Source organism: Elaeis guineensis, chromosome 5, assembly GCF_000442705.2.
Source record: "Elaeis guineensis isolate ETL-2024a chromosome 5, EG11, whole genome shotgun sequence".
In the NCBI taxonomy this organism is placed as follows: domain Eukaryota; kingdom Viridiplantae; phylum Streptophyta; class Magnoliopsida; order Arecales; family Arecaceae; genus Elaeis; species Elaeis guineensis.
Window position 1 is genome coordinate 129,719,208 of NC_025997.2, and position 11,620 is coordinate 129,730,827.

Sequence of the window (11,620 nt, forward strand, 5' to 3'; positions counted from 1 at the left end):
TATCTATGTATGTGTGTGTATGTATGTATGCATATCTATGTATGTGTATGTATGCGTGTGTTTCAAGTTTAGTTTTTTGGGATTTATTATATTTTGACGATGTAGTTTGTAGTTTTTAGAATTTATGTTTTTGATATGATGTTATTATAGCATGACTCTTAGAGATATTTGATATTGAAATTTATGTTTTTGATTTTTTATCTATTGTTATTATAATATTAGTTGTTAGATGTAGGACGATATTGTGGAATATCTATAAATAGTATATGTTTTGAATTTATATAATTTAATTTTGAATTATAATTCACATTGTAGTCTAATGTACGCAAAAGTTTAAAAATCTAGTCCAATTTAATTTGAATTTTTCAGATTGGATTGGATCAATAGAGTATTTGGTTTGATTTTGGAGTCAGATTTTTAAGTTTAAAATATTTTGAATTTGAATTGAATTTAGGTATAATTCAATTCAATTTAATCTATTTACATCTCTAGTCTGATCAATAAAATTGGCATTCATCTTATCATCTAATGCCTCAAAAGAAGACCTAGCCAGTCTGTTCAGGACATATTGTTTTGGAAATGTTGATACGCTCTTGTGATGGATCTCATACGGTGGTTGTCTTTTCTTTTTTGGTAAGAGAGAGAGGAGAAAAAGCCTTATTAAAGAAAGTAAAAACAGCAGCTCAATCTCACCCCCAACAGCCTATTGACAAAAAGTAAACGGAGACGTGGGGGCTGTTTGAGGAAACAAAAGGTGCCGCGACATTACGGACTGAGAGGAAGCCAGGGTGCTTTTGGTTCACGATTATAATGGAAATGGAATTTGAATATTGGTGGAGTAGGGATTAGGTTTTGAGAGAATGTAGTAATTTCTTTATTTTTTTCGGAATCAAAATAGCAATGGCATTTTTGGTAACCAAATGGGTGGAATAGAATCACTCATTTTTATTCTAATTTTAGAGTTCCAACTTCTTCCAATCAAACATGTTTTGAGAGCAATTTTGATAGGTTGAGATCATCTGAGATTAGCAGTTTGAAATTTCTTCTACGATGGCAGATTTAGATTGACAAATATTTTAAGACATTAATTTTGAGATTTTACTAGTTAGAGTAACGATTTAAGGAAAGTATAAAAAAGATTGGAAAATGTTGGTTGAAGGTTGAAACTATTTTGCGCGCATATATCTTGGTCCCTTGATTTATATTAATTGAGATGATTGTGACCGAGATTTTTCTATAGGGGGGACCTATGAAATTTGAAAATATTTCAGGATCCAACCGTAGCATTTGACTCCGGTGCCATATACGCAAGGGTTGGTACTTTACACCATAGCGCCACCATGTACTGCATTGGTCCATGAGTGTTGCCGGTCCATTCATGCACCATGGCATGAAGCCTTATTTGGCTGCCTTTGATAAATTGGTGATCCATTTGTATCCTAATTGCACCTCAAAAAGGCTATTATAGAGAATTCTATTTCCTAATTTACCTCATGTATGCATGCTTATGTCTCTTCTGCACATCAATCTATATTCCACCTAATGTTACCTAAGCCTACGTTTGACATTAAAAAGAACAGGTTGTGGCTAATGTTGTGATTCAGGAGAGCGAGTTGAGGTATGGACTTACTAGAACATTGCAGAAAACATCTTTAATCCACATAAATATTCTTCAAATTAGCTGTAAAAAGTGCAAGCAAACAAGCATAACATATGTTAGACTTCCATAAAAGCTATCTTGGATTCTAGCTTTAATTTATTGACCAGTCAAACCTCAAGGCACCTCACCTTCCTCATGGTGAAAATTACTTCAAAACTATTCAATTCTTCTCCAATCTAAGAAGAAAAAACGAATGAGATATTTTAGTTACCTGTTTTGTAGGTTGGCTACCCAGAAGTAGATATTAGCTGTTAGTAAATACATGCATTGGATCCTCCAGAGTGGAGTCCATCAAACAGCCATGTGTTTACTTGCCACACTGCTGCTAGGGTCCTTCCCTCTCCCAATCTCCCATAAATTCTTTCTCAACTAATTATTAAGTGATTGCTAAGTGCTTGCTATGGAGGAGATTGTTAGAGAAAGAGGAAGAGAGGTGGCCTTTAAACGGCCCGTGTGCTGGATTAGCTCTCCTACTTCCAACCGGAAGTCATTACTCCCTTGAGACCACCGAGTCCGAGAGCGATTGGAATAAATACCAGAGAGATGGGTCGCGTGGTCTCTGCACCCAGTCCTTGCCTCCCTTTCTCTCTTCTTCTTCCTTCTTTGGCCGCAGTGGATTTGGATCCGGACCCTCGGGCACGATGAAGATGACCGTTGTGTCTCGGAGCGGCAGACCAGTCATCAAGGGCGTGATCGAGCTCCAGGATTCGGTGTGCCCCTAGCTTTTTCTCTCTTTGTTTTGAAGAAAAGTTTCGACTTTATGACCTATGTTGGGTTTCCGTCTGCCTTCGATTAGTCAAAGTTTGGGTTCTTATTGTTTTATGTTAGTCTGCAAAGTGAGTTCATTTCGCTTGTTGAAATTACGCTATGGATCTGAAATTTATTTGTAGATGAATGCGATAAAAATCCTATTTTGGGACTGTTGTACTGCGTTTCTTGATGAGTTTGCTGGCTTAAAATTGTTCTTTGGTGTGTTTGCAGGCCACCGTGAGCGATCTACAGGATGCCATTCATGCGCGAAGTAAGTGATGGGAAGGATTTCTGATGCTCTCTCTCTGTCTGAATTGTATTATATAATCATGATTGAGATTGAAGCTGTTATTTTCGTTCGTGATTCTTTATAATTGATTTTGTTTTCGTTTATCATGTGAAGCTTTGTTTATTATCCTTATTTTAATAAAATGTAGTGAACGACATGAAATGTGTCACTTTGAGAAAATTGATGAAATTATGTCTTATCCTAGATAGAAGAGATCCTCAAAAGGGTGTGGGAATTGGTATAAAAGAGGGACATCCAAAGCAGCTTCCTCACATGGACTGCGTGACATTCTTATTTGAAATTTAACATGATATTTGAAGCACTCTTGAAACAATTCAAAATTTTCTTGTTCCAATTGTTTCTGATGTCGCAAACCCACCATGCTATATGCAGATAGAGATCACAAGATATGACTGCTTATTGATATGAATGTTTTGTGGTAGTTCATTTAGACAAAATCTATATTTAATATTCACTATGATTTTAACTTTTTCTGCATAATTTACTAATTTATCAGTAAACTATTAATTTCTTACTCATATCTGAGATCAAGTCCTGAGAATGATCTGACTTGTCACTCGTGATTGATAGCCATAAGATGTTCCCTGTGGAGCTTCTAGTCTTAGGGATAAAACTGTGTAGATAAACATGCAAAAAGGTAACTAAGCTGCTGTACCAGGCAGACTATGTAATCTTCATGCTTGTGATTCTATCTGGTTCAATATGTACTCCAAACTTCAAATTATATTTATTCTGTGTTTATGGATTATTGTTAGCTTTCCCAAATTAATAGTTGATCCATGCTCCAAACTTCTGCAAGGCACATCATTTTTAGGTGAACCTATCTCATTCCTTTTATGTCATGTGATTTCATCATGGCACATACTCCTTTGATGAACTCTACCTGATTCATTCGTTCTAGGTCCCACCCAAGCTTGTCATTTGGTTTGCCTGTGTTCCATCTGACTGTTGCCCTTAAACTTGTATTGATTGCTGTGTGTTGCTTATGTTCATATGGTTTTAGGTTAGGATTAAGCTACAGCATTTCTGTACTATTTCTGGGATATCATCTCTTGTTTTAAACTGGTGTCAAATTGTCAAATCATGACTGATCATATTGAGTTCTTCAAAACTATCTTGTATTGCTTTCATACGTATAAGGATGACTCAAGTTGGGCATCTTGCTTTTGGATAAACATAAAATATAGCTCGTTGATTGTGTTTAAATGCAAAGAGAGGTTGACATCTTTATGTTGATGTTTATCCCTAATTTTTCCTCAAGTGTTCATTCAGACAGATGAAATGCATCCAAATTGTCGCACTGTGACCCCCATTTTTATGTATATTTCAAGCAAAGATTCAGATCCTAGTAGGACATCAAGATGGGGTACCATTCCATGTGTTGGGACAGGACCGTTCCGCTAACATCCTAGCATCCCGATTGGGACGTCTTGGAACATTTGCTGTTTCGTGTTGGGATGGGACGGGACAGGACGGTGGTGTGTCCCATTCTATGGAAAAACTCGGACAGCCCTGTCCAACAAGATTTAAAACATTGATTTCAAGTAAATTTATCTTTTATAATTTTACCTTGATAATGCATCTCCTTTTGACTGGAGAAATCTCTTAGTACACCAATGATTCCATGAAACCCATACACATGCACCATAAATATTATTTATACTACACTTTATTTAAATGTTTGCATTTCTACTATTGGAAAAAGAAAATACAAAAGGAACTAAAGATCCTGCTTCTTCTATTATAAAATAACTTTTGGCTCATGTTTTTCCTCCCCACCTCCCCCCAAACCCCAAAATTCTCCATTTGCACTTCTTTAGTTTAAATTTCACCTTTTTAATTTGACAAATTTTACCCATATCTCATATCTTTCTTTTCCAAGCTTCCTGTTTTTAAATCTAAAGACCATTGCAGGCATCCATATTTTATACTTGATTTGTAGTTGTTACTCAAGCCAGGGTCGTTCATGTATCAATTGCTTTCAGCTTGATATTGCTTGTAGATATCCATGTTTTCTCTGGCTTGTAGACTTGCTACCGAAACCTGACCTTTCTTTGCATGGATTATGGCCAAAAAATACTATCCTTCTAGACAGCATCTTACCCCACCTATGCCACCTGGAACCCAGGGGAAACCTATCATCCTCAATCCAAAGAAAAGGCTTACCGAATATTGTGATGGAACTGCAAAACGTTTGATTGTGGTATTCAACGATTTAGGCATGCAGGTCTCATACGGCACTCTTTTCTTCTGGGAATATTTTGGCCCTTTGATTATCTACTCTACCTTTTACTACTTCCCAATGTGCAAGTATTTTGGTTACAAGGGTGAACGCATCATTCATTGAGTCCAGACCTATGCCATGTACTATTGGTGCTTTCACTACATCAAGCATTTCATGGAGACGTTCTTTGTCCACAGATTCAGCCATGCTACTTCACCTCTCTCCCATGTATTCAGGAACTGCACCTCTTATTGTACTTTTGGCTCGTATATTGCATACTATGCCAATCATTCCTTCTATGCACCTGTTAGTGATTTGCAAATGAAGATAGGGTTTTGCTTTGGGTTGATCTGGCAAGTTTCAAACTTTTATTGCCATCTCCTGTTGAGAAACATTGGAAGCACTGATGGCAGTGGTGGTTATCAAATTCCTCATGGTTTTTTGTTCAACATAGTGACTTGTGCAAACTACGCGGCAGAGATCTATCAGTGGCTTGGTTTCAACATTGCTACACAGACAGTAGCAGGTTATGTGTTCCTTGTGGTGGCTGCTCTCATTATGACTAACTGGGACCTTGCGAAGCACCACAGGCTGAAAAAGGTCGATAGAGATCATCCCTCTCTCTCTCCTCTCTCTTTTTTTTTTTTGTTTGGGTGGGGAGGGGGTGGTTGTTGTGGTGTAAACTAGTAGTTCTCTTTGCTTCCTCGCATGCATGTACCATAGTATCATTTTTTTCATCTGGTGCATCTCATGCCTTTATTTGGTTGTTTGCTACGCTTACCCTTTCCTCTCTAACATTCTTTTCATATTCTGATGAACTAGATACTAGGCATTGCTTCTATATGGCCCATTATCGTTTTCTTTTGTCTTTAATAAAGCAAAAAATATTTGCTTATTTTTAATCAATGGTTCTTCAATATTACTGATGAACCTGATAGTGAAGTGGCTGATGCATACTACTGCACTTTTTAATTACTCGCACACTTTTTTCTGCAGATATTTGATGGGAAAGAAGGATGACCTAAATATCCTCGGCAGTGGATGATACTTCCTCCATTTCTCTAATAAGTAACAGTCCTCTTGGTTGGTTTCTCTGTTCTCAAGATCCTAACAATCCAAGTCGAACCATGTCTGCGAAATTTAGTAGATTGTAGAGCTGTAGACCACTGTATCTGTTTGAGTCACCAAAAAAGTTAAATGAGCATAATTGCTTGTGGAGTGCATGGTACTCTGCTAAGTTCATTGTTTAACTTATTTTATCCAAGGTACCTCTTCTCACTTTTCTTTTTTTTAATTTCAAAGTTATGTATGTTCAACCAAATCCAGACACCAAGACATGGTTGGTCACAGGTCTCGTCAATTACTCGGTTGTGGTTGTTTTTTCACTCGCTGAATCTTCCGCTTAAATGAAGCTGTGGATATTAAAACAAGTATCGTCTACCTTAAAACCTGAGTGTTTTCCTGCCTTCCTGCCATGCAAATTTTTGTTTCACTTCCGAAAAAATGAAAGCTTTTCCGTTCCCTTTGTGGAGTGATCTTTTTTCTCTTTTCTCGTTTACCTTGAATTCAGTGGGGCAATACTTAACCTCGCAGCCATAGTTTGATCAGAGCAACAAGAATTGCAGTGTTCATCAGTGTTTGGAATTTGGATGGCAGCTTCTTGTTGCTCTACATAGGTAAAGTCCTATTTTACTTCAGATTTGGTGGGCGTGCCTTTAGTTTTAAAACCTATTTGCTCATCATACCGCAGATTATTTATTCAGTATCCAGGTTTCATGTCTCCATTCTCCACATCAGATGGCCAACTCTGTGCCATGGTCTGTAGGGACAAGCTTTGAGATTTATTTGGGGTCCACAAACCAAGTTATTACTTTCAGCAAGTTTGCTTTGCGTAAACAAACATACTGCTTCATTTGTTTAATCTCCCATCTTTTCCCAATAATTGAGCTAATCCATCCTAAAATTTGAAGGATCTGGTTATAAGTACAGGGAAACATCTTAAATATAAAGCATTACTGATCAAAATGTGCCCACTGTTTTTTACTATCATTATGTTTCCTGTCTGCAGAAGTTTCTAATCTCAAATGATTCACTGACCAAGTCACAGAAACAATTTACATGACGGACCATTTAAAAGACCAAATGATATGAAGAATAGAAATAATAAGTCTTATCCTACCAATTGGGATTTTACTCTATGTGAATCCTGGCTAGCCATTTCTTCCTTTCTAAATCTGTCACTGGTATTGAAATATTTTTGTCATCATATCTCACACGACTTCTTTTTCTCTCCTTCATCACCTCTTCTCTGAAAGCTTCCAACCAGTATAAATAAGTGTGATTTTTATAACTGGATCTCTGTTTTAACAATGTATAGTATGGAATTATGTTAGAATTTGACATTTGTAATTCATTTACATTTCAATACTTGATGCTTGGATACTCGAAATTTTCAGAGCCTTCCCACGGAAACATGCTTCATATCTTATATTCGGGATACGGTTTCCAAGACAAATTTCTTATACTGTAACCTTTCATTTCCAGCTAGGAGAACACTATAGTAACCGAGGCATAATTGCATCATTTATTCTCCTTGGAGGGCTTCCATGATTCTGGAAACCCAAAAGAAGTTCCCTCGATCCCCAAACAACACTATTAAAAGAAGAAAACAAAAGCAAATGCCCCATATCAAATCCATAAATTGGTAAAGCAGAAGAGCAATGTTCCCATCCAAGTCAACAAAGGATATCCTTTTCTCCTCCTTTCAGCAGTACCACATTAGTATATCATGACATTGTTTTCACCAAAACATCTAAAGTAGCAACCAACCTATTCAAAAGGCTAAGATGCCAACTTTTCCTTTTGTGAATATGAAGCGGAGAACTTGCAACCAATTTACTCTATTTGAATCGCTTAGAAATCCATTTAGCAATAAGCCTTCTTCTGGTCTAACCTGGTACAAGGGAATCACATGAAATAGTAAGAAAAGAAAAGCCAAGCATTTGCTCACTTTAGACCACAGTCCATCCAATTCAATACACAAAAGAAGGGCAAGGACACAGATATGAAAGAGAAATATCTGCAATAAGAGACGCATAAAAGCTTCATGACAAGGAAAGAACACCTTGTGCACTGAAGTAGAAAATAACCACACATACTTAATACTTTCCTTGGTCGGTACTCTCCCACACCTTCGAAAGCTACAATTTACCTCGTCTTGCTCTTCTCGACCTCAACAAAGCCAGCCAAATACAACTTCAACCAAAAAAAAAAAAAAAAAAAGAAAAAGAAAAAGGAAAACGTAATAATTTGAAAAAAGAAAAGAAAATTCTTTTATGAACTCAGGTGGATTTGAAAGATCCTGAAAAAACATAATCATATAAAAAGGAGAAAAATCATGTATTTTTATATAATATATATAATATATATTTATATAAAAATAGCTTATGGATGCACCAATAGCATCATTGGTCATTGGTAGCTTCTCCCCTAGCCTTCTTAGTCCTTGGGCCAGCATCATCAAGCTCCGCACCCCAGAAAGAACCAATCTCACTCTCTATATCATCGGCCCGTCGTCGAACCTGACCGGCCCTCACCTTCCTCTTCATGTACAGCAAATGCACCGGCTTCTTCGGTGCCGGCGGGCACACCCGAGCCTCCGGAATTCTATGCCTCGGAGAGGAAGGCGTGTGGTAACCATCATCATCACCACCATCATCTCTAATAACATCCTTACCTTGATCCGTCTCTTTCTCTTCTTCCAGTACTCCAACCTCCACAGAGTTACCACTTGGATCTTTCTTCCTCTCTTCTTTCTCATCTTTGACTCCAACCTCCTCAGGGGAACAAGAAGAAGAGGAGGAAGGAGGAAGAAGGGTGGGGCTACTCTCTTCTCCTTTGGCTTCCATCTTTACTTCTCTCCTGTTATTATCTTTCTCTACTTCTAGAGATGGAATCTGAGAGGTTTGCGTGAATTCCAACTTGGAGTTTGAAGGGGAGTCTATCTGGAGGGGATTGGGATCCTTTTCGGACGCAAATAGCTGTACCGTGGACATGCTTGGAGAGAAAGGCTGACCAAACTCGGAGTACATGGATATATAGATAGCACTGTAATGGAAAGGAGGGAAGGAGAAAGAGGAGAGAGTTGCTCAGAGAAGAAAATAGAGAAGGTAGAGTTAGAAAGAGAGGTCACAAGGCACAAGCATACAGAGGAAGCGACAAGTGAAGAACAATAAGAAGAAGAAGGCAGGCAGAAAAGCTTGCCAGTTGCCTCACCCACCTACAAGTTTGTCATCCTCTCTCCTCTCTCTCTCTCTCTCTCTCTCTCTCTGTGCCTCTCTGTGGGTATATGGTGTTATAATAGCGGTAACACAGAAGGAGGTGAGGTGGCTTAATTTACGGAGTTCTATTCTCCGGCGGTTTGCGTGGGGCTCTCTAATGCTTCGAGGGGCCGAAGGGTTACAAGGGAAACGGTTTTATTAGGTCAAAAGACTCGCTCTTTGGGATAAGGTTATCCGCGGAGGAGTGTTGGCTTAGCGGTGTTTAATCTAAAAGAGTTGTAATTTGTGGATGAGCTTTAAAGTAACGGATGTAATTATTATTATGTTTAAACTGGAGGCTTCATGTAATAGAATTCAAGTAAAAATTGTCATTTAATTGTTGTTCCATTATAATGATCGATCATTATTATCTGATAATATTATTATTATTCATTTGAATGAAATGATAAGTTTAAACTTAAATAAATATTTTTCATAATTTTTTTATTTGATAAAAACAATTTAAGAAAATAATAGTGCAATCTTTTTAATACTGTTGTTCTTTTTTTTCTTTTTTCTTTTTTTTTTTTTTGCCGTTATGAGGAATGGCAAACAGATATCATTACAATGCTAGTAATTTGTTTGTGGATGTTGTTAGTTTAAATCGGATCTAATAAGCAACAATGATCTCCATTTCTGTTTTAGCTATGAAAATGATAAAAGGAGAAGGTCTTGGTTAAAAATTGCTTCATTTCTCTTTATTGTATGGTGTTGGGTCCTTTTCTTGCTATGATCGGTGCTGCTGAAATTGATGGATGACGACAGACTTTGGCAGAAGGATGTGGGACAGTTGCGGAGGGAGGGAGAGAGAGAGAGAGAGAGGCGTTTAAGGATCTGTTGATCTGTTCTCGGAGAGAGAGAGAGAGAGAGAGCATTGGATCCTTCGCCGGAGGAGAAGGATTTCTGAAAGCACTGGCTTAAACCTTTGGCTTTTTTTTGGTCCTTCTTGTTACCTCCGATGAATTGATGCACGTGCTTTGCCGCTGAGGGACCATATCCTACACCAGCTTTTGTGTCAAATAGCCCACAAGATATCGTCGCCCATCAACGGTCGGTGAGGACACATTGGTGGGTGTATATGTATATATATATATATATATATATATTATACATATATTATATATCCAATTGGCATGTTTCAATACCTCTCAATGTCTCGGCACTTTATCTACACCTGGTTTGCATGATGGATGTTCCATTATATCTTGTGAATCTTAATCGTTAGCATGTGATATATACCAAATATATACCAAGTGTTGCATCCAACTATTTTCATTAAAATGACAAATTTGGAATGTTGAATTTAGCTAGCATCTATCTTCGGAGAAATTATTAGGTGACCTAGATCTATCGTTGACTTAGGATGAAATTAAAGATGAGAGAAAATAAAGTGACGGCGGATTTGGTCCAACATAGAATTTCTCCTTTTATGATGTTAATCTCCACAACCGCCTTTAATTAGTTTAGATGTCGCTTTAAAGCTTAGCTAAAGTTTCTTGGCACATTTAAGTAGCCAAATTTCTACGACACAGCAACTTTACCTGATAATAATTGAATGAAAATAGATAAATCCTAGCATCATAAGCCAAGTATACTGCATCTTTCACTTGCTCGCTCGAAAGGTGCTTATAAATTTGTTCGTGAATTGCGCAAAACGTAAGATACATATTATGGAAGATATAATAAATTAAATCCAATGGCATGCTATGTTCTCTTTTGAATGCAATGTAGAAGGAAATTGAAACAATGAAATATGCATCAAGACCATGGAATTAGTATGAAAGCTTTTTTTGGCTTTTTTGATGAGGGAAAGTGAGCATATCACCACCAATAATGCAAGGACCATAAATCACCTTAACACGATAATCATGGTGGTGAGTTAAATGAACAAGAAACTACAAAGCAAAATCAATAATTTTTTTCTCCAAGAAACTATTGAGCGAGGTGATAAAATCTAAATTGAGTTGCTGGGGGGGACCAATCTTCCATGAGGTTGCATGGTTTTCATCACTACTAAGATTGTCATTGGTTGCCACTTTAAAGCAAAACAGAGAGAACTTCTTCCCTACACAAACCCCAACATCACACTTTGATGACATCATTACAACTCATGCCTCCCTCGTTCCTTCATCATTTTGCTCCCATCTCAAGCATCATCATCTCTATGCCTAGCAATCATCTCTTTGCAGTTCCAGTGACTTCCAGTAGCCCCTCCACATCCATCCCCACCAAGACGCTTTAACTCTTAAATTATTTATTTAGCTCCCCCACCCCCGGCACCTCACCAATCTGGCTCTTAAGAATTATGAGGCACTCCTATTTTTCAAAGAGTAAATGGTGGGTCTCTCCTAGGGTAA

At 37.5% G+C, this 11,620-nt stretch overlaps 2 protein-coding genes across 6 annotated transcripts; one reads left to right on the plus strand and one right to left on the minus strand.

Moving 5' to 3' along the window:
* The first annotated feature begins 95 nt into the window (after window positions 1-95).
* LOC105045679 (very-long-chain enoyl-CoA reductase) lies at window positions 96-6,208 on the plus strand. 4 transcript variants are annotated; one of them, XM_010924042.4, is made up of 4 exons: window positions 96-2,370; window positions 2,642-2,681; window positions 5,399-5,544; window positions 5,941-6,208. In XM_010924042.4, exons 1-4 carry the CDS (start codon window positions 2,302-2,304, stop codon window positions 5,962-5,964), a joined length of 279 nt encoding a protein of 92 aa, XP_010922344.1. In that variant the 5' UTR covers window positions 96-2,301; the 3' UTR covers window positions 5,965-6,208. The 4 variants fall into 4 exon arrangements, 2 of the variants coding, with proteins under 2 accessions (XP_010922344.1, XP_010922345.1); XM_010924043.2 differs by having other exon boundaries at window positions 2,358-2,496; XR_832104.4 differs by lacking the exon at window positions 5,399-5,544 and having other exon boundaries at window positions 436-2,370.
* A 996-nt stretch (window positions 6,209-7,204) lies between these two features.
* On the minus strand, window positions 7,205-9,378 carry LOC105045678 (uncharacterized). Of its 2 annotated transcripts, XR_832103.4 has the most exons (2): window positions 8,103-9,378; window positions 7,205-7,897 (listed from the first exon to the last, which is right to left on the minus strand). XR_832103.4 is itself a non-coding variant. In XM_010924041.4 (1 exon), the coding sequence occupies exon 1, from the start codon at window positions 9,033-9,035 to the stop codon at window positions 8,409-8,411; it is 627 nt and encodes a 208-aa protein (XP_010922343.1). In that variant the 5' UTR covers window positions 9,036-9,378; the 3' UTR covers window positions 8,010-8,408. The 2 variants fall into 2 exon arrangements, 1 of the variants encoding a protein (XP_010922343.1); XM_010924041.4 differs by lacking the exon at window positions 7,205-7,897 and having other exon boundaries at window positions 8,010-9,378.
* Between the last annotated feature and the right edge of the window lie 2,242 nt (window positions 9,379-11,620).